At 38.4% G+C, this 27,808-nt stretch overlaps 1 protein-coding gene across 12 annotated transcripts in view; it reads left to right on the top strand.

The window, feature by feature from the left end:
- The window catches only part of KMT2C (lysine methyltransferase 2C), a 159,582-nt gene that overhangs the window by 76,707 nt on the left and 55,067 nt on the right, over positions 1–27,808 (top strand). For 11 of the 12 annotated variants that reach the window (XM_079996271.1, XM_079996270.1, XM_079996275.1 and 8 more), the window contains exons 7-20: positions 275–437; positions 1,113–1,284; positions 2,271–2,385; positions 6,068–6,240; positions 7,045–7,205; positions 8,941–9,051; positions 12,040–12,752; positions 19,840–19,959; positions 22,091–22,207; positions 22,325–22,426; positions 22,852–22,956; positions 25,347–25,528; positions 25,751–25,915; positions 26,895–27,004. In XM_079996271.1, the coding sequence (XP_079852397.1) occupies positions 275–437; positions 1,113–1,284; positions 2,271–2,385; positions 6,068–6,240; positions 7,045–7,205; positions 8,941–9,051; positions 12,040–12,752; positions 19,840–19,959; positions 22,091–22,207; positions 22,325–22,426; positions 22,852–22,956; positions 25,347–25,528; positions 25,751–25,915; positions 26,895–27,004 (2,509 nt within the window). The remainder of the gene's footprint in view (positions 1–274; positions 438–1,112; positions 1,285–2,270; positions 2,386–6,067; positions 6,241–7,044; positions 7,206–8,940; positions 9,052–12,039; positions 12,753–19,839; positions 19,960–22,090; positions 22,208–22,324; positions 22,427–22,851; positions 22,957–25,346; positions 25,529–25,750; positions 25,916–26,894; positions 27,005–27,808) is intronic. The other variant, XM_079996280.1, reaches the window with a different exon arrangement.

Genomic DNA, 27,808 nt, shown 5'->3' with positions numbered 1-27,808 from the left:
GTGTGTATTTCAGTGTGCCTACAGTAAATGGATTATTGGTTTTGAACAGGAAATACAAATCCCAATCTCCAGTAAGCTCTGAGGTCTACTGGATGACTTGGACTAAGTCACTATGTTTTCCTAGCATAACTCACCCCCGAAGATTGTGAGAATAAACCTAGGAAGTATTGAAAAACTCATAGCACACAGAAAAATGCTATATTCCCGTGAACCTTTTGCCTAGTGGGATTGATTTTAAACACAATACTAAATAGGTGCATGCTTTGTTTTTCAGCGATGTGCATATTGCAAGCACCTTGGAGCCACTATCAAATGCTGTGAAGAGAAATGCACCCAGATGTACCATTATCCATGTGCTGCTGGAGCAGGCACTTTTCAGGACTTTAATAATTTTTCCCTTCTTTGCCCAGACCACATTGACCAGGCTCCACAAAGATGTAAGTAGCAGTAGTGAGCTAAAGCTGCAGCTCATACCTATTGATGATCAGTACAAAATTCATTTTTTTATCACTGGATCCAGATCAATTCTTTATTGCTTACCTTTTATTCAACTATAATAAAAGGGAATTGGGGAAGAGAGTTATGTCCCAGCCTTTCCAACTTCCAGTCTTTAATTCTAGCTGCTCTGAGTAAGGTGAAGGGTTACAGTCAGGAAAGTGGCAGGAAATGCATTTCCCTCCTTTCCCAATCTGTAGCTCTTCAAACAAACTCATGAGAAACAAGGAAAAGAAGCCAGGCTGCCTACCATTGGCTTACTTGTGGCTGCTTACCCACCCACTCTGTAATCATCACTCTTAATATATTAGTAAATAATTGTTCCCACTATGCTGCTTGTCTTTTAAAAGTATTGGAGGACAAATTTTCCAATACTAGTTTCATTTTTAAAGGATGTAACCTGTGTGAAGCAGTTTGCTATGCAAAGTGTCATTATGCACAGTCTGCTTTCATATGCATATGAAACGTCTGATTTCTTATATATTCTTCAGTTGTATTTTGCCAGCTTATGTAATTCTTGTGTAGCGTTGGAATAACGAGATAAAAATATTTATATAATGTAAAGCTTTATGACGACTCCTTCTAAAATGATGCAAAATTCATCTGTTAATTTACAGCAAAGGAAGAAGCAAACTGTGCAGTGTGTGATAGCCCTGGCGACCTCTTAGATCAGCTTTTTTGTACTACCTGTGGCCAGCATTACCATGGAATGTGCCTGGATATACAAGTGACACCTATAAAACGGGCAGGTTGGCAGTGTCCCGATTGCAAAGTGTGCCAGAACTGCAAGTAAGCAAAAGTAGACTGTGGTTTTATTGTGTTTAGAACTGCAGGGAGTTGTGAAACCCAACCCTGTCCTGTGACAGTTCTGAAGTCACCAGAGCCTGATAATGGAGACAAGGTGCTTTGGTAGTTGGAAGAGGAAATTCCCATAAAATTGTATTATTTAAAATGGGAGAGGGTACTGTCTGAGGCAGAAATTGAGAGGTGATGCAGACTTGGCAACCTGTTTTAATGTATTGACCATGGTTATAAAAGGTGTAGGAGATTTTAACTAAATGCTGTGACCTCCTTTTCTTCTTCTGTGGAACTTGAAGATAAGCACTTGGACAGGTTTATGGGAATGGTCCCTGATTTCCATAACCAAACATGATTTGCTTACCAAACTGTTGGATATGGCTTCTTCACTCTTGAGTGAAGAGCGGAGAAAACTTTCCATTAGGAATATTTGCTCTTGGTGCTGGAGACCCACAATGGATTGTGGATTCTGTTTGTTTACTGGCCCAAAGCACGGCACAACAGAGCCCTAGTTGAGTTGGTTTCAAGGAGGGTATTGAGACTAGTGCAAAGAAAAGACCTCTCCCACATACTCACTTCCCCAGTATCATTCACTTCTCACATTATCTGCAGCAACTTTAGCATATATGGCAAGGCTTTGATTGGTATTTCATTACTTCCATAACAATTAAGAGTTGTTACACTTTTTAATTCTCCCTTTCTACCATTTGTTATTAATATTTGTGAGTGCATAATTATGATTGAAATGTTGAACTGGTGGAGTAGCATGACATTTAATAGAGTCAAGTAATGAAACTGAAGTATTGGCTCTATATTATTAGATGTGACTTCAGGCTTCAGCATTGGATCATCTAACTTATTTTATAGTTGGTGCTTTACTGTTTTGTGCTTAGCTACCTTGCTGCCAAGTGCTATTTTGTTTTTTAAAGTCTTTTCCTTCCTATCCAGCAAGCTTAACCTGCTAACCTCTTTCCTAGGCATTCTGGAGAAGACAACAAGATGCTTGTGTGTGATACATGTGACAAAGGGTATCATACTTTTTGTTTACAACCAGTTATGGATTCTGTACCAACAAATGGCTGGAAATGCAAAGTGAGTTTACATTTTGAAATTGGAAGTTGATTACATAAGAAGCCTGCTTTCATGTTCTTTTAGCCCACTGAACTCACTTCAGCTACTGAATAGCAACACACAGAATCTCTGGTTAATCTCATGTTGATTTTCAAGTGACCTTTACTTCTGCCAATCACAATTTTTTAAAATAAGTGCAAAAAAAGAGGTATCTGAAGAAGTGTGCATGTACACGAAAGCAAAGCGCATACCAATAACTAACTTAGTTGGTCTCTAAGGTGCTACTGGAAGGAATTTTTGTTTTGTTTTGACTACGGCAGACCAACACGGCTACCTGCCTGTGCAAAAAAAGAGGGATAAGTATGCCAAATATATAACGATTATGGGGCTTTTCAGCTGAGACATATTCTTAAATTACTTCATAGTAAAGCGGAAAATCTGTAGATTAATATTGAAACAAAGGGGTTGACCAAGTATAGGGTTCAAGGTTTACCTTTTATACCAATTAAAAGTATCAAGAAGCTATAGATAATCCCTTCCTTAATTGCACACTTGTAGTGTGGAGGAAATGGCAGTGTAAACTCTTTCCATGTTTCTCTCTGCTTACTCCCTTTTTAATACACCTATGGTTTGTCAATAGGGACAAAATTCAATATTTTAACCAGTGGAAAAATTGGTATAGTATCCATATGTGATCTGTTTGCAGTAGTGACTCCCAAATCAGGTCTTCAGCTGAAAGAAGAATTGGGCATGGTATCAATAAACTGCTTCTAATAACACCCAAGTTCTTTTCTATAACTGAAATCAAGATATCAAGAGTTGAGTTGTTCATGCTTGTGACTGATTCCATAATAAAAGGGATGGAATTTTTATTTATTTTTTACAAAATTTTGATAGTTGAGACAAATTGGATCAATCCAAAGTTTAAATGAAACATGAGCATGATATTTTAAATATTTTAATAGAGGATTGAAATAGTAATTGGCTTGCAAAGCCATTATATTCAATCTTCGCAAAAATACAGGAAAATCCTCTGAAAGTTTTTCTCTGCTGGTATATGACTCCAACTACCCTTAGTCATATTTATGGTTCTCCATCACCTGATTGATGGGATGGGAAGCACGGGGAACATATTTCCACATTGTTGGGTGTACAAATATGTGCATGAATTTTGGAAGGTATCTTGAAAGAATGCAGTCTTACAGTAAAGTAGGAAATACAGATGGATCCAAAGGCGTCACTCTTCAGTGGCCAAAAATGTCAAAATCGCATATAAGAAAATGTTTATTTTGTTTGTTTGTAGCGTCACATTTATTAGTTAGTTATGTAATGCTGGAAGATAATAATAGTTATGTAATGCTGGAAGAATTCTAAAGATCGGCCATTAGAAGCATGGTATAACAAAGTATGAACAATTGTTATATTGGTGGAAAAAACAACTAGACAAGTTTGGGCAAAAAGAGAACAAAGGAAATTGATTAATTTTATGCAGCTTGGTCTGCTTTCTTGATTTTAATAAACAGGATGAAAAGGAACCCACCAAAAACTTAGGGAGAATTGTACAAGGAGATGTTTTAATAATATATTAACAGTATGGATTCAATAATATTCTATAATATAAATCATTGTCAAACCTTTCATAAATATATTTTGGTGGAGTATTTTATTGTTACTACTGTCTGTGACCCCCTTTGATGTATTTTTAAATGTTTTTAAAGAAAGAGGTTGAAAAAATAAGTGTAGGAATATAAATAGATCAAAATGATCAATCCAAACTAGACTTTTGTCAATATAGGAACATATAATTACAAAATTTGAACAATGTGTATTTTCTGAGATTTAACACCTATGGCTAGTTAAAGTAAAGGTAAAGGTAAAGGTACCCCTGCCCGTACGGGCCAGTCTTGACAGACTCTGGGGTTGTGCGCCCATCTCACTTAAGAGACCAGGGGCCAGCGCTGTCCGGAGACACTTCCGGGTCACGTGGCCAGCGTGCCAAAGCTGCTCTGGCAAGCCAGAGCCGCACACGGAAACGCCGTTTACCTTCCCGCTGGTAAGCGGTCCCTATTTATCTACTTGCACCCGGAGGTGCTTTCGAACTGCTAGGTTGGCAGGCGCTGGGACCGAGCAGCGGGAGCGCACCCCGCCGCAGGGATTCGAACCGCCGACCTTTCGATCGGCAAGTCCTAGGCGCTGAGGCTTTAACCCACAGCGCCACCTGCGTTAAAGTACAAGTTAAAGTAGACTGATACTTAAGGCTGTTGATTGCACTAACAGATGTAAGCTTTATTTTAAAAAATGTTTCTTGTTTTCATATAAATGCCATTTCTCTGAGATGCATTAGTTATTTCCTTCCCAAATATTCTGTAACTTTTATTGCCTTCTGGATGGGGAATTTATTGCGCTCCAGCCAGATGCTTGTGATGTTATATAGAATTTCTGCCTGCCAGATTCCTGGAGTCTCATAGCTTGTAATAACTAAATTCCTATTTAAATAATAATAATTAGTAGGTAGCTATACTTAACTGTCAATAAAAATATACGGTACTTACTACATTTCCAAACTGGTTTACTTTGAGAGGATACATTTACAATTGCATAATGCTTTTAAGATAAATTTACGTCTTCAGTGTAGGATCTTCTTTACTTTTGTAAAGGAGAACCTTCTAAGGATGAAAACAAGAGGCTTGATTCATATGCAATGCAGTACAGTGAGGAGAGGGAAGGACAAGAAGAGAAGCTGAACTTGTTCCCCTTTTGCTCTCCTAGTATAAGCATATTGTCATGTTAAGAGGCAGTAGCAACCAGGCAATTATGTCAGGGTGGATTAATTTAAATCAGGGTAGCTAACCTGTGGCTCTTCAAACGTTGTTAGGCTACAGTTCTCATAACCCTGACTGTTGACCATGTTGGTTTGGGACAGCTGAGAGATGGGAATCCAGCAGGACCTCAGCTCTTTCTCAGTTGCCATGGATAGTAGCAGTACTTGGAATATAGGAAACTGCCTGATACTGAGTCACACCACTGCTCTGTCTAGTTCAGTATTCTTTAACAATGACTGGCAACAGCTCTTCAGGATTTCAGACAGGATTGTCTTTCAGCTCTTCCTGGAGATACAGGGGGTTAAACTGTTACCCTTGTCATAGAAAGGAGATGCTCTGCCACTGAGCTGTGGTTCCTCCCACATAAACTAAGTATATGACACATTATTCTTTCTTATCTCACGTACTTAATTTACTAACTGTTTAGTACAGATTTAGAAATCATGAGATCAGTTTATCACCCCTTTGAAATTGACATTTACAAGGAAAAAGAAGTCCCAACTTACAATAGAGGAGCATATAATTCAATTTTCAGGAGAAAGAAAGGATGCTTTTCATTTTATTTTCTGTCCATCAAAGGTTAATAATCCTTTTGATCGTGTCTGCATGGAGACTTAAGTTTCTACTGGCAAGAGAACTATGTCCCATTAAAGACATTCTTGTCAAAGACTTTCTTGTCTAGTGGAAGTGCAGTGTGAAAATTTACCCTTAGGCTGCGTTTTGAATAGATTATGGACTACTAGTTTTGCTCGTTAAACTTCCAAATAAATAAAATTAAAGTTCCTCTTTCTGTCAATGTAGAACATGTTTGCCAGTGATTGTTTTTGATGCAATAGCATAGTATCGTAAACAGGAAAGACTTTCTTTTCTCATATTTTCAGAACTGCAGGGTATGTGCAGAATGTGGCACACGGACCAGTAGTCAGTGGCATCACAACTGTCTTATGTGTGATAGTTGTTACCGTCAGCAAGACAATTTGCCTTGTCCTTTCTGTGAAAAATCCTCCAATCCAGACATGCAAAAAGACAAGTTGCGTTGTCACATGTGCAAAAGGTAGGAAACCTAACTATCATTTTAAACTATTGGATAACTCTGCTACTTCTTAATGGCTCTCAGACCTTTTTTGTTAAAGTGGCCCCATGTTGCATCCAGCTTTGATCTATTGAAGACTCTTCATTTTCTGCAATATAATATGCGTATCAACTACTGTTCATCCATCATGAGACTTGCCACAAGGTTCTCAGAATCTTCTGATAAATTCTGTCCCCATATAGGGTTAACTGTTCAGTGTATGGTTGGCTTCTTCAAGTTTTAAATAGATCTGGAACTAAGTCTTGTAGGGTTATTGTAGTTACCGCATTTTTCGCTCTATAAGATGCACCAGACCACAAGACGCACCTAGTTTTTGGAGGAGGAAAACAAGAAAAAAAATATTCTGAATCTCAGAAGCCAGAACAGCAAGAGGGATCACTGCGCAGTGAACGCAGCAATCCCTCTTGCTGTTCTGGCTCCTGGGATAGCTGTGCAGCCTGCATTCGCTCCATAAGACGCACACACATTTCCCCTTACTTTTTAGGAGGGAAAAAGTGAGTCTTATAGAACAAAAAATGCGGTATGTATATGTACACAAAACAATTACTCATTAGTGAATGTAGCACATTGGATCAATTCTGCAAGTAAAGTGGATTCAGATGCTTTTATGAATCCCTTTTAGGTATTGGTTTGATTTGAGGTGCCCAAAATCCAGAAAATACAGAGTTTCAAAAATTATTATTTTTTTTACAATGAAGATAGGATTTCAGTGGGACATTTTAAATAAATTAATTAATGTGAATTTTTGACTAATGATTCCCTTAGGTGGATTCACATAGAGTGTGACAAATTTCCCGATAACGAACTGGATACTCACTTAAAAGAATACACCTGCAGTCTTTGCAAATACTTAGAAGCAGAAGAGGAACATGCCCAGGCATGTGATGTGATGGATACTGCCCAACTTCTTCCTGGAACTGATACAGGTAAAAGACACTCTTTATCCTTTCATATTTTCCATGCCCACTGCTTGTCTTTCATTTGATATTTGGGGAGCACTTCCTATATAATATTATGGCTGCCAACATTGCAGCCAAAAAGCACTGGGTGGGGGGGATACAATAATCTTTTAAAAATTTTCACATTACTGTACGTCATAGAATCATAGAGTTGGAAGAGGCCACAAGGGCCATCGAGTCCAACCCCCTGCCAAGCTCCAAAGGCTCTCAGGACAAAGCCAGAAAACCTTTAACACTAAAACATATTCCAGAAATTGAATATCGAATTTTATAGCACCATTCTCAGCTTTTTTTAAAAAAAGGGGAACATGCTGCCAAGCAAAGGACTATTTTATTGAATAGGTTTTGCCATGGTTTGTACTTGAAGAAAAATTGTGGAATATATTCTTGTCTCACAGCAAGAGTGGCAATGCCATTTTAACAACAAAGAAAAATATGAAGCTATTATAGGAGATGGGTTGTTTCATTCCATACTCCCAAGAGATTACTTTTGTACAATAATTTCAGATTTGAAACCAATGTAAATGATCATTTCCTCATACTGAAGTTTTCCCTTTAATGATGTCAGTCTCCAAGACGAACAGATTAGTTACTGAATTCAGCAGCACTCCAAATTGTTCTGCCATGTTGAACTTTGCTAGGCTTTTTCACATAAAAAGACATATTCATATGCCTTTTAACAGTAATATTCTCTGTGGATCTCCTTTTTAGGAGCTAAGAGTTTAATATTCTTGTAGAGGTCGTCTCCATGCTCCTGCTTGCTTTTGTGCATTTTAATGAGTTTTACTAGTATGAAAGCATGTTACTGTTCTGGCTTTTTAAAAGTAGATTTCAGGTTAGGATATACTGCAGAGAGTTTGTGACCAAAAGATAGGTTATTAATTTGAAATGTTGGGATTTTACAGCTTTTACAAGTTTTACAATCCAAGTTCAGCATTTCTTCTTTGTTTTCATTGAATCATGGACATAGAATAAAAGTTTCCTATTTTACACTTTGATAAAGTCTGTGGAAGTCACTGAAGTTCAAGCTATTTCCAGGATCAGTCTTAAATGGCAATGTTAATTTGTACAAGAATCTTAATATTTGAGCTACAATTCTGCCAAATTTAAAGCAGTACAAGCTTTAGGACACTTTACCCTGACAGAAGTGCATATGGTATCCTAGTTGATTATGAAACTCATTCCCATAACTTATGAGTAAGATATTCTCTTATACCCAAATTTTGTACTTATCATCTAGCTCATTCAGATCATGCCGACAGCATTCAGGCATAACAGCAAACCATAGTTAATGGTTTACTGTGTACAAATTTATCCCGCTTGCTTCACTCTTCCCATCTACTACTGGGACGAAACATACCACAATTTTTGGCATAGCATTATGCCTGAACCAAAGATTATGACTGGTTTTGTCGAAACAAACCATGATTAGTAAAAGAAAGCAAAAATTTTGGCTACAGATCATGGTTTGATCAAAGCATGTATTGCTAAACCAGCGATTATGGTTTGTTTCTCCCCAGTGCTGGTGTCGAAGAGTAATGTGGGTACATTAGCTTGTGCATAGTAAACCATTAACTGTGTGTGCTCACTGTTAAAATATCATTTTGTGGAAGCAAAAAGGTCAAGCTCCGAGATAAGCTAATGATTGTGAGTAATACAATAAATGCTGCATGAAGATTTTTAAAAGTGCTTGATGCTTAAGTTTGTGCAGATGAAATGGAAACAGAAGAAGGAGGAGATGTAGCCAACAAGGACCAACTAGTAATGGATAGCAGCCTTCCTCAAGAATCAACGGTTAAGTGTGGCACAGATGGTAAGAGCGTTTTTCTTTTGATGTGACACAATACACCCATATGCATATAAATACTGTATGTGGAATTATTTTCAAAAATCTAAATCCAAAAGCATTTGGAGAATTAAGATGTTTCTTTTTCTTTTTTGAGGATGGGCCATTAGAAAAGTATTGTTAAGGTCTTCAAAACAAATGTACAATATAAAAGTACAAAATAATTTCTATAATAGGCAGTGGAGTTAATAGTTGATTACTGGACTGATACCTCTATGCATCCTGCTCACTTGAGCAGTAGAATGAGGGAAGTCTATTATTCATTCCCAATGGTAGGGAAGAATTGAAAGATTTTTGTGAATGCCAATTTAGAAGGCAGTGGAAAAAAGCAGGAGAAGCTAGATAATTTTTTTAAAATTATGCAAATGCCACTGGGGGTGAAAGTCAGCATATGGAGAAAATGCCAGTTGGAAAAGTCATGGGGGGGAACTAAGTTAAGGATCACAGAGGTTAAAAAAAATGAACATGAAGGTCTCATGTGAAGCTATTGCCTAAAGCAAAAAATAAAAATAAATATTGCATCTTTCAATCTTAACTATAAGCTCCAGAGATCAGTATAGATTTGGTTTAATAGTTCTGTATGGCATTCATATGATGATGATTGATTAGATTTATATAGCCATTAATCAATAAACATTTCCTGAGTGGCCTACAACAAAGTATTAAAAACGAAATATATAATAGTAATAAACCAGCAAGTCAGGAGAAAGAATCTATTGCCAATGGTTATGCCATAGATTTCCTTGCACCACCTCCATTTTAAAAGCCTGGGTGTGTAAAAGGGTCTTGTTTTTGTTTTAAAAAACTTGCTTTTGAAAAATAACATAAAGAAGGGGCCAGGTGATCTTCTCTGGAGAGCCTGTTCTGGAGCCAAGATGCCCCTATCAAAAAAGCTATGTTTCTACCTCACTTCACTTCACTGGGGCACCGAAGAACACCTCAAATAGGCATTATGAATCTGCATTGTTATGTGCTAAATTATGCTTTGTTTGGAATAATGATAAACTAAGCAGACCCAAAGGCATGTATTTATTTATTTCACATTTATATACTACTTTGTTGTAAACAAACCTTAAAACAGTCTACAAAAAGAATAGAGCAATAAAATTAGCAGTGAATAAAATAAAGTATTCAAAACAAAACAAAATTAAAATCAATGATTAGCTAAAAACCAGATTAAAAAATACATGACAGTGTCTACATTTCTGGATAGGCTTGCCTAAACCAATTTTTTTTTAGCAGGCACCCACCTCATATCCATAGATAGGGAGTTCCAACGTGTTGCCACACTAAAAGATTGATTTCCTTCAAGTGAAGAATGAGTATTATGTGGATTGTGCATATATAGTACCTCACTATGCAGGAGATATTCTGATGTTTAAGGTGAAGAAAATGATAGGGGATTATTTAGTGATGTTGAAATTAGTACTGGATAATAGATATTCTAGACTTCATTGCATTTTAATGGTGGATAGTTCAATGAAAACAAAAACACAGTGTGTAGCTCCCTGGCTAAGCCATCTTGTCAATTGAAAAGAAAGTAGCGAAAGGAATTGATTTTGATGATGTGATTTCAAAATTTGCAGAGAACAAAATTAGGAAAAAAGTTTTTAAGTGCTTATGCTCACAGTGTTAAGTAAATAAACAGAATATTAATTAATACCCCCATCCAGCGCCAAGGACCTTCTGGCGGTTCCCTCATTGTGAGAAGTGAGGTTACAGGGAACCAGACAGAGGGCCTTCTCGGTAGTGACACCCACCCTGTGGAACACCCTCCCTTCAGATGTGAAGGAAATAAGCAGCTATCCTATCATTAAAAGACATCTGAAGGCAGCCCTGTTTAGGGAAGTTTTTAATATTTAATGCTGTATTGTTTTTAACACTTGGTTGGGAGCCGCCCAGAGTGGCTGGGAAGACTCAGCCAGATGGGCAGGGTATAAATAATAAATTATTATTATTATTATTATTATTATTATTATTATTAACCAGAAAATAACACTTGTAACTGTAAGTATCTTATTTTTCCTTCTTTTAATAATTTCCATGGGGTCGATGGAGAAGAAATTTTCCACACCGGGTACCACCTGACCTTGCTACGCCACTGACACTGGGTAGAGTTTTGGTCACTGTACACAGTGGCGTAGCGTGGGGGGTGCAGGGGGGGCTGGCCGCACCAGGCGCAACATCTGGGGGTTAGGGTTAGGGGGCGCAAATCCACGGGTTAGGGGGCGCAAATTACTTGCCTTGCCCCGGGTGCTGACAACCCACGCTACGCCACTGACTGTACATGAGTAAGGAAATTGAAGAGCTGGGAAATGAACCGAAAAGGGCAGTCAGCATGACTGGGGGCTTTGTGCATCTTCCCTGTAAGGGAAGGCTAAAGTGTTCTCAGGATTAAGTTTCAAACTGTGGGCCACCTAATTGAATTGATTAACAGTTGAATCAGGACAAACAAGCAGGAACTATTTTTTCAAACTTTATTTGCTCAGGAGCTAGACAAACCATGGAAGATGGTTCTGCCGATGGCTATTAGCTATGATTGCTAAATGGAACCCATATGGTTTGATCATATGATTTTGTTGTTTAGTCGTTTAGTCGTGTCTGACTCTTCGTGACCCCATGGACCAGAGCACGCCAGGCACTCCTGTCTTCCACTGCCTCCTGCAGTTTGGTCAAACTCATGTTAGTAGCTTCGAGATAACTGTCCAACCATCTCGTCCTCTGTCGTCCCCTTCTCCTTGTGCCCTCAATCTTTCCCAAGATCATATGATACAGAATGATAATAGAATATATTCAGAATTTCAAGATGTAGGACTAGCAGTATAGGCCACACACGCTTGTAACTGTTCACATATTTTTCACATATTTCACAAATATTCACATATTTTTTAAAAGACACTTTACACTGGAGATACTCTAATTTCAGACTCAAATGAAATGTTCTATTTATTTCAGGCTTCTCATTAAATGAAAATAATGGTGAACTGGAAACAGAGGCTCCTGACCATTTTGGTAAAAGCGAAATAGAAACATCTCCTAAAAAGACTCCTGCATCTGATCTTAATCATACTGATAAAAAGATGGAAATGACAGAAAATATTTCAAATACAATGCAGCAAGTCTTAGACAAGCAAACTGAGGAAACAAAACAATCACAGGAAAGCACTGAAGTATTTGAAATGTCCACAGAGGAATCTCAGCTTCCACCAGAGATACCTGAGGATGTAGCAAAGATAACGGAAACCTTCAATTTGGTCAATAGCGAGAGCAGCTCCTGTAAGAAGGAAGAGCAAGTAGAAACAACGATGGTGTCAGAAGCTGCAGAAGGAGATGACACTCCTGAAAATTATGAAACGTCATCTCTTCCTGCAAATGAAAGTTGTGCAACTGACAGTTCACCATTGGAAGATAAATCTTTAAAGTCACCAGCTGAAACACAGTCTTTATTTTCATCATCTGTTGAATTGAACAAGTCCAGTGTGTCCTCCTCACCAGCAGCCTCACTAGAGTTAGGCTCTTCACATGACACGATGCGTAGTCAGATGTCACCACTAGAATCCTCTATAACTCTTCCAACAACATACGTATCGCTCACTCCAAAAATTGGAATGGGAAAACCAGCTATCACCAAAAGAAAGTTTTCTCCTGGGAGACCAAGGTCAAGACAGGTGAGCATGTTTTACTGAAATCAGTTACAAAAAGCATTTTAGTTGTATTGTTTACCCGAATCATTACTTTGGCTATGACATCAAGAGAAGTATTTGTTTTGCCTTCCTGCCTGAAACTGAGACTACAGAGTCTGTTGTTAGCTTCTTAGTACACTTCTTTACCAACAATTTACTGTGGAGAACTGATTTCATGAGTAAATGTTTGTACAGATTTTGTCAGAAAGAAAGAAAAAGAAGTAATTATGTTTCCTGTGGTTTTTCTGAAAGGTTTGCATTCTGGAATTAACTCAGGGTAAAGCATATTTTCCAATATTACTAATTTAGCTAGAGTGTTCAGATGTCCAGACCAAACATTTATTACTTGTTGGTGGTGAAAAACAATGCTGTTCAAAGATTTGCTGTGCAAGTCTCATTTAATTCTCTTTAGAACCCACACATTACTTAGATAATTTATTTCACTGCTGATTTCATGAACTTCTTTATAGTTTCCCCCTCTATCCTTAGTCTACATATATATTCTAAATGAAATAATATTAATTGGTAAAAAGAGAATAAAATGTCCTGATAAAATGGCTAATTTAGATTTCTAATTTTTATAAATTATTCCTAGGTGCAGGAACCTTAAAAAACAAATGGATTTTCCTATGAAAGTTGTTTTTCATTTAGACAGGTTCCACCCCCCAAAGAGTAAAATAATTAATGTTTTTATTTTATCACAATTTATTTAATGTTCATGCTATGCTTAATACTGAATACATAATTAGCCACGTCTGCTTTAGCCCACACAATTTTTGGTACAGCAATGGGTTTCACTGACTTCTACTAAATTATAATCCATTTTATATTTTCTTTGCAACCTCTCTTTAACAATAATGCATATACAGTGGAACCTCGGAAGCTGAACGCCTTTGAACTCAAACCTTTTGGCTCCCAAGTAATCGAAACCCGGAAGTGATTGTTCCAGTTTCCGGAAGCCAAAAATCCAGCGTGGCTTCTGATTGGCTGCAGGACGCTCCTGCAACCAATCAGAAGCCACGCATTGGGAGTTGAATGCTTTGGATGTCGAACGGACTTCTGGAACGGATTCCGTTCTACTTCCAAGGTACAACTGTATAGTTATGGGTGCAATCCTATGTCCATTGGAAGATCTGCCCTCAGAAGTCTCTTCCTTAGCAAGGAAGGTGGACTGCCGTCGCACCTCTGGCTTTACTGATGCTTTACTGATGCCAGTGTGGTGTAGTGGTTAAGAGCGATAGACTCGTAATCTGGGGAACCGGGTTCACGTCTCCGCTCCTCCACATGCTGCTGCTGGGTGACCTTGGGCCAGTCACACTTCTTTGAAGTCTCTCGGCCCCACTCACCTCACAGGGTGTTTGTTGTGGGGGAGCAAGGGAAAGGAGAATGTTAGCCACTTTGAGACTCCTTTGGGTAGTGATAAAGCGGGATATCAAATCCAAACTCTTCTTCTAATGGTGGAAAAGGCAAAAAGGAGGCATGTAAGGGACTGATTGGGGGAAGACTTCTAGTCCCCTGACACGCAGTGGCAGCACTAGAAAAAATGGGCAGGGGCACAGAAGAGAAATATATGTCTAGGTGGACAAGTTGTTAAGGTCTCTGAAAGAAAATTAACAGTATATGTTAATGTAGAGTCCAGCAACTGGGCCTACATTGAAGGGCAGCATACTAAATTTTACTCAGAGCAGATCCATTTTTTGGCTCTCCCAAAAAATCTCAACAACTTTTGAGGTCGCAGTCTCTTGAAAGTTGAACATGCCTGGTATGATGTATTAATTGCTTACTCTTTTAATTGCGAGTCTGAGAACCAACCGCATGAGAATCAATAGAAACTGTAATCTAGAAAAAGACCAATTATATAGATAAACAGTTTTGCTTTTGGGAAATGAAGAAGCAAAATAAGACCCACTTGAGTGAGCAGTATGTAAAACTTTAAGCATTCGTATCTCAAAATTGCCTCTTATCTAGCTGTCAAGAATAGATTTTGGGTGCAATTCAGATAAAATGGAACATACCTAATGTACGAAACCTGCTTCCTTCCTTCCTCAATTATTGGGGGAAGTGACAGTTTAGCACTTGGAAGGTAAACACTCATTCTAGGCAAGCCATTAGAAACATATTGTGTTATAAGCAAATATCTTATGCTTTTGAATGCTATCAGTTCAGTCTTTTGTTTTCATTTCTCTGGTTACTATATTGGTGCTAGAATGTAACCTTTTAAGTTGTATTTTTAATCTTTTGTTATCTGTTCCCCTAAATCATGTGCTAGACATATATAGGATTTTGTGTATTTCTTCTGGCAAAGGACAATTAGCTTTCATACTACTTATTAGGAATTAGTTTGTGGGGAAATGGGTCTCTTGCATTTGTGTTTTTAAATTTTGCCTGTTGGAAACATTGCCTGACTGCAAAAAGGTAAGTAATGGGAGTACTTACCCCCACTAATTTGGATGGCATTTGGATGGTATACTTGTGTAGGCCTTAATGTTTTTGTAGACGGGTAGCTGGCAGAATAAGAAATTCTCTTCAAGAAAGATGACAACGTTAGGAAATGAAGAGATTCAGGACCACTGGTCTGCTTTTCAAAGCCTATGTTATTTTTTTAATTTTTTTTAATAATATTTATTAAAGATTTTCAAATATAACAAAAAAAGAAAAACATCCAAATTTAAGGCCTTATTTTCAATATCATCTTTCTAGGACTTCCCCCTCCCCACCCCCTCTTGTATTCCAATTCTTTCAAATAGATTCAACAAATTCTTACCCCAAATTTTAAAATTATTATCATTAACCCAATTTAAAAAGTATTTTCCCATCCCCTAAAATCGAACTGTTCCCTTCCACGAGTTCCCCTCTTTGATATGAGATACAGATTAACATAAAAGAATTAAAAAAGAATAAGATATAATTTAACACCCTTTGGATTCCAAATTTCCCTCCCCCCTTTCCCTGTTGCGTTCCCCATGTCCATCAATATCCACTGTCTCCTGGAGCCCCCACATCTAAAACCATAATCTAAGCCATAATCCTTCACCAGTCCGCTTTGCCGTCTTTTTAGTAATCTTTGCCATCTTTTAATCATCTTTAATTTCAAATGTCCAATCTTAGAAAGGGTCTATCTTCCACCTTTGTCCAGTTCTTGTTTTTCTTGTTGTTCTTTGTTGTTCTCTCTTCTCCTCTCTCTTTTTTTTTCCCCTGCTCTCCTGCAGAAATGTTCTAATTCCAAAAAGCTTGTAATTCCTCTACAGAGGCTTTGTTATTCAGGAACAAAACATTACGTCAAGTCCCTTCCATTCTTCAATAGATAAATCTATTGTCTCCTTTAGTGTGTAGACCTCTGTAGACAAAATAGTGTTCCATTTCTGCAGTTTCCCAGGAGATAAAATGTCTGATTCAAATTCCATGCCAGCGATACTTGTAATAACCCGCAGCTCCTCTAGAGGGATTATAGTAACTCAGTTTCATTCCCGATCTCACCCACCAGTCAAAGTAACTTATTATTCCTTATTTTAAACAGTTTATGTCCAATTTATAACAAATGTAACCAGCAAAGTCCTCGAAACAAAGTTCTCTTTTTGTTCTCAGTTTGGCAGCTCCTTTGACAGCTGTCAAAACCTCTACTTCTCCTCTCCAGGCGCTCTCAAGGATCGCTCCCGGGGCTTCCGGGGGGGGGTTGTATTTTAATTCACATTCCACTCTTCTCCTCCAGCCCAGCTTATAATTTTCCATCGCGAAATTAATATCTTTATCAAAAGAAAAGGTTGCGCTCGATCTTAGTTGTCAGGTCCTTTGCTTTAGCTCTCTACAACAGGGGGGAGGTTGACTTCCTTTTTATACCTCCCCCGTTCGCTCCGAATTTAAGAAAAAAATTATTCCCCTTTTTAATCCAAGTTCCAATTACTCACGGGTTGTTCTTTTAAGTCCAGATTTTCAATGGAAGAAGTCAGCGCTCTCCGCCAAATGGCATGCGGCTTCGCTCGGCAGGGGAAGCGGAGGACTCACAGCACCCCCCCCCTGTCACCCGCTCCGCAGCCTTTAAAAAGGCTCCTTCGCGTGGTCGGGGGGGGGCGCAAACGGTGCCAGCCGAGTCACCATGCCCATGGGTTTCAGCGCCCATGGTTTTTGAGGGTCCCCGCGTCGCCGGCACGGCAGGACCCAGCCCCTGCCGAGCAGGCTCCCTCCGGAGCTCGGAGGGAGTCCGCCATTCGGCGATGGCGCCAACCCAGAAGTCCAAAGCCTATGTTAGCCATGCAACTTCGCTATTAAGAAGTTGGTAAAAAGTGTATCAGTGACTGGCAGCACTTCCTGCTCTGCCTAAATGTACTGTGAGAGTGCCTCTTCTTACCACCTATGTTCCAGGAGTCCGAAACTTTCCATAAGCACATCTGAGATTTGAGAAGATGTTGTGGTCACCATCATAAAATGGCTGCCATGGACACATGATCCATTACAGAAAGGCTGCTGTTGAGTGGACACTGCCTGTTAAAAAATGTTGGGAGCCACAGAAGAAATTCAAGATCTATTCGCCTCCCCTGCAACCTTAGTGTATCTTTAAACACAATTTTGATTTGTCCCATGCATGCTTATTTCCAGAAAATATGGCTTGCTGCCTAAGCTATTTGAGGAATTACATGAATACTATTTCAGTTTACATGAATATCCTAACACAGACCATGGGAAGTTCTGATGATTTACAACAGAAGTTGATGTAGGGACATAATTATATAAATTCTGACCACACTATGTTTAACTTGTAGGTTTCATTTAAGATAATGTTGGGGATTTAGATAGAGAGAAAGCAAACATGCTGCCATTTTGAAGGCAGTTGTGGCAAAGCAATATTATGCACATTTACCAGCCAGCCTTAAGTCTCAATAAAAATAATTACCACTACCAACACTGACCAATATGTATGCAAAGGCTCGCTGGATAGATGCAGCTTAGTTTTTTGTTTTAATGGTGCTGCTCAGGAGCCTTTTGAAAAAGGAAGCTGCACAGAATTTGATAGTTCTAGCAGGACCCTGGAGTTTCCAGTGGTGGATATTATTGGTGTGTTGTGCTTCTTCTTCATTCTGATTGGTTAGAGTTGTGCAGGAGTTGGTTTCCATCAGGGTCACACTCCCTGACAGCACAGTTAATAATAGATAATCCACTTCTGCATGATCAACCAGAAAAAATAGAGGTAGGACACATCTGTAATATCAGACTGGAACTTGCTTGCTGTTGAACTGCTGCCTCTTCCTGCTACTTGCTGGCTGTGCCCCACCTTTGCTTTGTTCTTGTTCATTATAGGCAAGTAGGAATGGACTTTCCACTGGGCAGTGTAGTGGTTATTAACTTTTTTTCTTAAACTTTTGATCTGTGTTGTTGATGCTGTGTGTTTCTTTATTAATGAATATCAATTCTAAGGAAATGGCGGTTTGTTTCAGAGTGCACACCAATTACTACTTTTTGTTTTATTTATGTTTTAAGTAAATGAGCTTTCTCCTGAGTTGTGCTTTCATGGACATTAATCAAAAGCCTGAGTGTTCTTCCTGTTTTTGAGAATCTCTTTTGAAGATAATGGTCGTATTTAGACATGGCACCAGATTATGATTTGGGTAGTTAGCAAATTAATCTTCTGATGATGCATTCACTCACATGTGCTAATTGCTTTCATTATTTCCTGATTCTTGACAAACCATATTTTGCTATTTTGTCTGTATATATAACTGACAGCTGACACCTTCAAGAAGCTAGCTGCACACACAAATGTAGAAATATTCTTATGTTTAGTATATTTAGGATGAAATTTCATAGAATCATATTTTAGTACTTTTATTAGGCATGAAAGTGGAGTTTTAGTGCTACAGGACTTCTTAGCGCTAGAGTAGCCTGAAAGATTTTGTTGTACATGTGTCTGTTTGATAAAACAACTGTATTTCTTAGGGTACCTAAAGTTTAGAGACTTCTTCCAGTTATGAGAGGGAAGAGAAAGCTGTTATCCTCCAGAGACATTGTGGGACTCCATCAGTACTAGCCAGCACGGGATGATAGAACTTGCAGTTCAGTCACATTTGGAGGGCCACAGTATCTCCAGTCCTGAAATCTGAGGAACCTTATTCCTAAATATTTTTGTGTGTGGAAACTGAGAGCATTACTGATACTTTTCAAAGAAACAGCCACCTGTTACACTTACTGTAGATGCATAGCAAAAGTGAAATAAAGATTAGCAAGGATTGGGGGTGGAGAGTATTGCAAATGCAGTTCTGGGATCCTTACAGATGACGTCTGATCCCCAGTCTCCACCTAGGGATTGTTATTCCTATACATAAAGAGTTATGTGCAAGTATAGAAAACTCATATGCGCAATTCAGCTCATGAAATTGCCTTGGTGAATTCAATCTTAGTCCATTTTTGGACTCTACAGAATACAGTATATTAGGCACTTATAGACATGATTGCTTGCTAATTTTATTTGATATAAGGATTTCAGTTGTTTTTTTAAATAGTGCTTGGGTGGTATAGCTTCAGCTCATGGATATTTTAACTGTTCGTTTATTTTTCATTTTCATATTATACCTTTTATTTTAATCCATTTTTGTCTGCTATGCTTCTTAGCTTTTCTGGTTTGTAATTTTTAAAAATTTATTTTAACAGTCACACAACATAGCCCAAGTCAGTTGCCTTCTCCAAGATGCAGACTGAAATACAGAAATAATATTGCCACAAAAATACAGCCATGATCCCAAATAGGTGTATCTTGGTTTAGTATTGTAGTAATAAAAGTTATAACTAAATCACAGTCACACTTCATCTGTTCCTCATGCCAAGCAATCTTTTGTTTTCCGGCAGTGCTTCTCTTTTGTATTTATTATTTAATCAACATTTTATTCACACTTGAAGTCTGATGCTCATCCTGTATAAATGTGAGTGCTAGGTTGAAATTTATCCCAGTAAATCCATGTGTTTGTTAAACCAAGTATTTGTGTGCCTGCATGTGCTTTGCTTTCAGAACTTTTTATTTGCGTTCTTTATTTTTTTTTATTTGGCTGAGTTTTATACATCTATTTTCTCACCTGACATATCCTAGGGGGCTTGGAGTAGCCATAATACAGTGAGCCCACCTTCCTGGTCCCCAGACATTTCAGAAGGTCGGGAAACATTTAAGTCCAGACCGCTACCTGGCAGTGCCATATGGAGCATCAAAGTGGTAATTAATTTGTATTTATATTCTTGTTATCCTTTGCTATCTCTCTGCTGTTCTCCATTATAAAAAGATACTAATGAAAACTCTTCTGAAGCATAGCTAAATTAATATGCTACTTAAACCCAATTTTTAAACAGCTGTATAACTTGCTTTTTAAAAATCCCTACATTCTCTCTCAGTGAATGCAGAATGAACATTGAGTCAATTTCTAATTCAGCTGTATGCGGTGCTTAACGCCTATAGGGTGTATTCTGTACACTGTAACTGGGCCATGTTGTATGTTATGAGTTCCTGCTATCATCTGGATGGAGTCTGAAATAAAACATAGATGGGAGACCAATGTATATGGTGTCTGAGACCTCCAGTGGCCAGTGCATACTTTAGAGGTTGCTGTAAAACTAATTTTCTCTGCTCCTCCTTCAGAAGGTCTCACACAAAGGGCTGCAGATTATTATTTCCATACAAAGAGTTTAATGGCAGCTTGTTACTAACATAAAAAGTAAAGGTAGCTGTGTGGCTCAAAAATCCATATTAGGACAGTACCTTTATTAGGTTAACCAAAATATCACAAAATAGTATGCAAGGTTCTGAATTTTCCAGAATTCTTCACCAGAATCTAGCCTAAGAATTTTTTAAATCTCAAAAGCTGAAATACTAAATGTGCCCTGAAAGATTATCAGCATAGTATAGATACAGTACAGATAAAATCAATATTTTTATTTTTGCAGTATTTTTGTGAAGATTATTGTATTACCTCTTGTTCACTAGGTGCTGCTGCTTTTTGTTGTGCTTCCTGTTTCAAAATAACATTTAGTTGTATACATTATTAGAAGAGATGAACTCTGTATCTAGAGTAACCAGCCTAAGACCTGAACAAGCTGAAAAGAATTTTTCTTCTCATGAGACTTAGAATTGTTCATTTGTACAGTATTCTCATTTTCAGCACACCCACGTTTGATTGATATGTTTGTATCAGTAATTGTACTATTAATTTAATATTAAGTTTCATGAAAACGTGTCCTTTCTTCCTGTATCATTTACAAATTTTATTAATGATGTAAGCTAATGGTGTGTTGTTACTTTCAGTTGATAACATCCTTCTAGGACTATCTGTGGAGCTAGAGTGAACATTGTTATGAATTTTCTCTCAGCAAGCAATAGTTTTACTCCCCCTCCCCATTTTCTCAAGTCATCAATGCCTATTACATACCTTGTGAATAGCGTGTACAGTCAGTGGCGTAGCGTGGGGGGTGCAGGAGGGCCCAGCCGCACCAGCCGCAACATTTGGGGGGGGGGTGCGCTCGCACTCGCAGCTCTCTGCCCCTACCTGGCTCACTCACTCTCTCTCACTGCAATGCTGGCTGTGCGAATCCGATCCGAGCTGCCAGGTCGCCGCCCACTGTGGAGGGGGAGGGTGCCAGGCGTGCGTTGCGGTGCGGAGCAGAGAGAGAGCGAGGGAGGGACTATCTGGGGGAGGGACAGTGCAGCGGCCGCCCAGCGCAGCGCTGAGCGCGGGAGAGAACCACACCCGACCAGCCCAGGCAGCAGCAAGAAGAAGCTGGCAGCGGCGGCAGGTTAGGGGTTAGGGGCACAAATTACTTGCCTTGCCCCGGGTTAGGGGGCGCAAATTACTTGCCTTGCCCCGGGTGCTGACAACCCACGCTACGCCGCTGTGTACAGTGTTAGGCATGCCTTTGATGAGATTGATGGGAAGCTACTCTTAAGCCAATGCAGGATATAAGCATAGAGTGGAATCTAGTTGGTGCCTGCTAATCAGAGAGAAGGGAAACATTATTTGCCAGGTGACCTTTCAGGATAGATTATTGGGTAGCAAAAACTTCCTCTCCTCCTCTTCTGCTAGCAAATGACTCCCACTAAATCAAAAACCCCACCTGGATCAAAATTCATAATAAGAAACTTGACAAAGGTTCATAAGCTGCAACCCTCACTACATGCTGTGTATCAAGATCTGTTCATATCTGCAGTCCCTGCTGTGGGACATGCTCATGTGAAAAATACTGCTGTGTTGCAAAATACAAAATCCTGTTGTATTCTTACAAAGTCTGCGTTATAAGGAACATTTCTATGAAGCATTGCTTAGTTCCATCTAAATGTTTTAATATGCTTTAAATAGGGTCGTGGCTCAGGGTTTCCTGGGAAGCGGAGACCACGTGGTGCAGGCCTTTCTGGAAGAGGTGGACGGGGGAGATCGAAACTTAAAAATGGAATTGGATCTTTTCTTTCTCCAGGGGTAAGAATCTCAAACATATTATTTGAGCAGGCAGAAGTCTTGATTCGTGTCTCTGCTCACAATGATCTGCTTTTACTGCCAGAAAACTGTTAAGTTTTTGTTTTCTTTTATTTGTAGGTCACAGATATGGACATTTCATCTAACAAAGACGAGGAAGAAAACTCAATGCACAATACTGTTGTTCTGTTTTCTAGCAGTGACAAGTTTACTTTGCATCAGGTAATAGCATTTCTTCATCCCTTGTTATTACACTGGCTGCTATGTAGCTTCTGGCCACAATTCTAGTAGTCTTTAAAGCTAGAGGTGAGTTAGATCCAAAGCTGAGCTGATATTTTTGGTCCATCTCTCTTTGGACATTTGCAGTGAGCTTCTAATATATTTTGGAAATTCTTGTAGATTTTTAAAATTGTTTTAAGACTTTAACTACCTGTCCTTACAAAAATGCTCAAGGTAGCTTTACTAGTATTACTGATTTTTCCTATATACATAGGGTATATTATTGATAATAATGAGGAGACTGTATACACCTAAAATTTTGAAAGAGAACAAAGTTTGCTAAAAATGGATTAAAGGTGTATATTTCTTCCATGTTTTAATTACCTAGTACTAGTTGTTTACCTGAAAATGTTTCTTTGATATTCTAGGATATGTGTGTAGTTTGTGGGAGTTTTGGCCAAGGTGCAGAAGGACGATTGCTTGCCTGCTCTCAGTGTGGTCAGTGTTACCATCCATACTGTGTCAGTATTAAGGTGAGCACTTTGAAATTATTGTCAGCATATTGTCCCTGCATACACCGCATTGATTCCAGTTTTTACATTATTAAGGAGTGTTTTAGCTTGTAAAATATTCCTCTGGAAATGTGACCATTATTTGTATGCAACTGACAAAGCACTTTAATTAAATGACATTTTATAAATGCAAGAGAAGTTAACCTTTGTGTAATTTTTCAGCTATAAATAGCACCGTTTATCTTGCAGATGGTTAAAAGAAAGTATTGAGATAACAGCTCAGTATTGAGCTGGATATAACCTAAGTATTAAGATATGAAGCAGTATAGGGTGATTTGTTTTGTTTAAGGCTGGTTTCCTAAAAAAATATAGTTCATTTTCATTTATGACCGCAGTAAGATTCGGTTAATTCACTTTGTCTGTTGGCTATCAGAATTTTCAGAAACTGAAGTAGTTAATTTCTTACATTCATTAAGCTAGGAGAGAATGTGCAAAAAGTTCAATTTGGATAGTTATGGGAAGACATGCACAGGTAATAAGCTATTTGCTTCAGCATATAAACAATGAATTGTCTTTTAAGTGCAGATATTTAAAAAGGGAATATTATTTTAATTTATTAAATCACATGCACTTTTATGAAAGGGTTGTACTGAAGCTATAACACACTCTAGACAGCTTTTGTTCTCACAGAATGATTAGTGTAGTAGATGGGGTAAACTTTTGAACACTCCATAAAAAGTACCCATTTTAATCCTCATGAATTGCTTTGAAGAAAATTTAGGTTGATTACTCCAACAGAAAATGTGACTTAAGCATGTTTTGAAGCAAAGTTTAAAATGCATTTCAAACCCTGATTATGAAGGGAATTGGATAACTATTTCCAAGCCTATCTCCTTTTATTTACATATGTCTTTCACCACTGTGTTGTCTTACACTAGTGAATGAAAAAAGAAAACATTCAGGAGTGGTAGAGCTGGTTCACACATTACACTCTTAATGATCACAGCAAAACCAATACTAGTTTGATTGCTTAAAATCCTGAACCTACAAACACCTTTCCTTACCAGTGTTTGCCTGCCCCATGACTTTTCCTGTACTCTTGTGAAGGAGACAGTTCTAGCCCTCTCATACTTAGCATGTCAGGAGCAGCTCTCTTTTGTTTTCTCCCCCACCCCCCCAAGAAAGATGGAAGATTCAACTGTCTAAGAAAGAACTATCTAGCCAGTACCAACCTCTTCCCTCTTGCAAGGAATTGCTCCTTTTGAGAGTACAGTGGTACCTCGGGTTACATACACTTCAGGCTACATACGCTTCAGGTTATAGACTCTGCTAACCCAGAAATAGTGCTTCAGGTTAAGAACTTTGCTTCAGGATGAGAACAGAAATCGTGCTCCGGCGGCGCAGCAGCAGCAGGAGGCCCCATTAGCTAAGGTGGTCTTCAGGTTAAGAACAGTTTCAGGTTAAGAAGAGGCCTCCAGAACGAATTAAGTACTTAACCTAAGGTACCACTGTATGGTATCTAGCCAGTACCAACTTCTTACCTCTTGCAAGGAATTGCTCCTTTTGAGGGTGTATGACATAACTGGAGCACACTCGCTTTTTTCACAGAGCATGAACACTTCATATTTCCCCAACCATCTCTGCTAGTGGGAGAGAATCTCTAGGGTTCTAAATAAGCAATGTGAGGTTGGTATTCACATGATCACTTTGCAACAGAGTGATATGTAAACTGGCTTTTGCACTGTGAGATACACTGGTAAAGACTGATTTTAGAGGTTTGGAACATTGTGCCTTGCTTCTGTCAGGTACCATGATGGACCTTTTCGAAAAACTTCTTTTTTCAAGTTTCAGTGTATGTTTCTAAACTATAGCCATATTTAAGATTAGGAAAGTAATATTTGGCACTATTGTACTTTTGTTTAAATGCCATAATGGGGAGGAGATGCAAAATAGATTTGTAAATCAAGAGCAAAATGTATTTCTCCAGATTTTGGAACTACGTTGTCTTTTAATTTCAGTAAATGTGAATCTTGATTTTCATATTTGCAATAACTGAGAGTACGCTGAATCCTTACACTTGGGCCATTTTATTTTTTAAAAAACCTAAAACAAATTTTCATCCATAATCTTGGAGAGCACAATGTACATTGCTATTGAATGCAAGGATATTTTTGACTTCTCAAAAAACGAGGACTTCCCTCTAAAACAAAAAGGAGAGCATAAACATTAAAAAAATACTATTTCCAAATGATAGAAGCAAATTTATTGAGAATATAAGCCTGTAAAGAGTCGGACATGGGGTCACGAAGAGTCGGACACGACTAAACGACTAAACAACAACAACAAGCCTGTAAATCAACTGAGGTTGTCTGGCTTCCATAAATAATTCCCTGCTGTCTTCCACTATGCAGATAACAAAAGTGGTGCTCCACAAAGGTTGGAGGTGTCTGGAATGCACTGTGTGTGAAGCCTGTGGGAAGGCTACAGATCCGGGAAGACTGCTCCTTTGTGATGATTGTGATATCAGCTATCACACTTACTGCCTAGATCCACCACTGCAGACAGTTCCTAAAGGAGGTTGGAAATGCAAATGGTATGTGTAACTTTGTTTTTTTTCCACTTTTAATGTTTTGTTTTAATCTGACTATATTTTATTTTAATTAATATAATACGTCAAGGCTGATTTGGAAAATTACATTTTGCTGTAATTTAAAGATAATACAATTTTAAGATTAAAATAAGTATTTTAATAAAGTTAAGCAGTGAATCTTGCCATGAGCCCATGTTAAGAAAGATATTGTTTTGTGTTTTACAGGTGTGTTTGGTGCAGACATTGTGGTGCTACGTCTCCTGGTCTTAGATGTGAATGGCAAAATAATTACACACAGTGTGCTCCCTGTGCAAGTTTATCTACCTGCCCAGTCTGCTGTTGCAATTACAGAGAAGAGGAGCTTATTCTGCAATGCAGACAGTGTGACAGGTCAGAGTTTCTGCTACACAGTGAATTATATATTTTCATACGTCAATAATTTGCTCATAGTGTAATGTTGATTGAAGATTGTTTTAATTTATCATATGGAATTTACTTTCTCTCCCTTATCAGAGTCGCTTTGCAATAAGAGAGAGCCTCTTTCAAAGAAAAAGCTGTAGCTAATATCAGAAAGAAGAAAACCACCATGGTTGTTTTTTTAAAAAAGAAAGTTACCTCTTCATCCAGAGTTGATAAATGGCACTTTTGAGTTGGTTCATACATCACATTGTACTATAGTTTAAAACCAAGTATATTTGAATGTGGACATGCAACTCACTGGTGTCCAGTGATTAAACATTCTTGGAAACAAGCCATAGTCTGGTTCATCATAATGTCTGAACCCAGGCTCATGATTTGTTTTTGTCCAAACAAACTAGGATGGAAATCAAGATTTGTTCTTGGCTTACTGCTCATGGTTTGTTTGAGGAAAACCACAAGCCACGCTTGTTACATTGTAGCACGGCAGCAGTAGGAACTGGGGTGGAACAGAGAGTGAGAAATGTTGGGCAGCATGCACCAGCACGATGTTTGTTCACAGTTTGTTTTTAACTATGATGTAATATGACATTTAAGCCAGGCCTCTGATGCAACATTTAGAGGTGCAGTTTGCTTCTGTATTGCAAAGAGCACTCCCAAAGTACAGCCTGTTGCTTGGGGAGAGTATAATCCCATCTAGCACAGAGTGAACTCCTCCCCTGGGTGGACAAACCATCTACCCAGTACCCCTGTCTTATCTGACAGTTTTAACAACTATCTTCTGGGACTAAAGCAGACTTCCTCTGGGGTCTTCATATCATTACCTCTTTACAGGAAAACTTTTAAAGCGGTAGACGTGTTCTGTGCTTCTTTCAATCTAAAGAGAGTCTGAATGGTGTTTTGGCATAAAATGGTATACGTTTCATTTTCTCCTTTTTAACTTAACTTCCAGATGGATGCACACAATCTGTCAAAACTTAAACACAGACGAGGAAGTTGAAAGCACGGCTGACAGTGGCTTTGACTGTACCATGTGTCAGCCATACATACCACCAGCAAATGGTAAGGAATTTCTTAATTGGGTATCTAGCAGCGTAGCACTAGCTTTGGAAACAACTTCTTTTGGTCTTTCTCCTGATTGGCAGATGCTGAATTGATTTCAGAGGCAGTACTTGAGGGAAATAATTTCTTTTGTCTTGCTTTTAGCACTGCAAGATTATTAATGAGGAAAAAAACAATTTAGAGTAGAAAGCTGGGTAAATCTCTTCCCAGAGGATTTGTAAGTCTGCTTAAAATTATAATAGCAGCAAGAGGGTGTGTGTGCCCACAAGTGAGAGAACGACTGCACTCAGAGCACCATGATTTTGAGCAGATGAAATTCATTATTTAACAATAACATTATCTTGAATATTTTGCTCTCAGTGTCAGATAGACTTCTCTTAACTCAAGATTCTCAGGATTATTTTTTTCATAAGTTGCATTGATAGTAACAGACATGTAAAAATATGTGGTGTTGTTTTTTTTACTCCAAGTCAGTTTTTCCCAATTAGTTAATTACTGAGGACCCCCTATTTTTCAAAAGCCAAGCCACGGACCCTCTACTTTTGAAAATTTTGATAAGTCTATGGTAGTTACCTCTGCAAAGCAATTTTTAGAACAAAATGCGGGGTAGCCCCTATTTTAGGTATACTAAAAACACATTAGGGCTGAGCAATATCTGGTTTTCAACGTTGTGATATATCAACAGCTGAACATCACAATATTCTGATATATCACAATGTCTGAAATTGGAAATCAGGCATGGGGATGAGGGAAGGAACAGTCATAGAGATCAAACAAGGCTCAGCTGTGGAGATTGGATGTGGG

The sequence above is a fragment of the Podarcis cretensis genome (assembly GCF_951804945.1).
Source record: "Podarcis cretensis genome assembly, chromosome: 12".
Lineage (NCBI taxonomy): Eukaryota > Metazoa > Chordata > Lepidosauria > Squamata > Lacertidae > Podarcis > Podarcis cretensis.
This window is presented reverse-complemented; position numbering and strand designations above follow the sequence as displayed.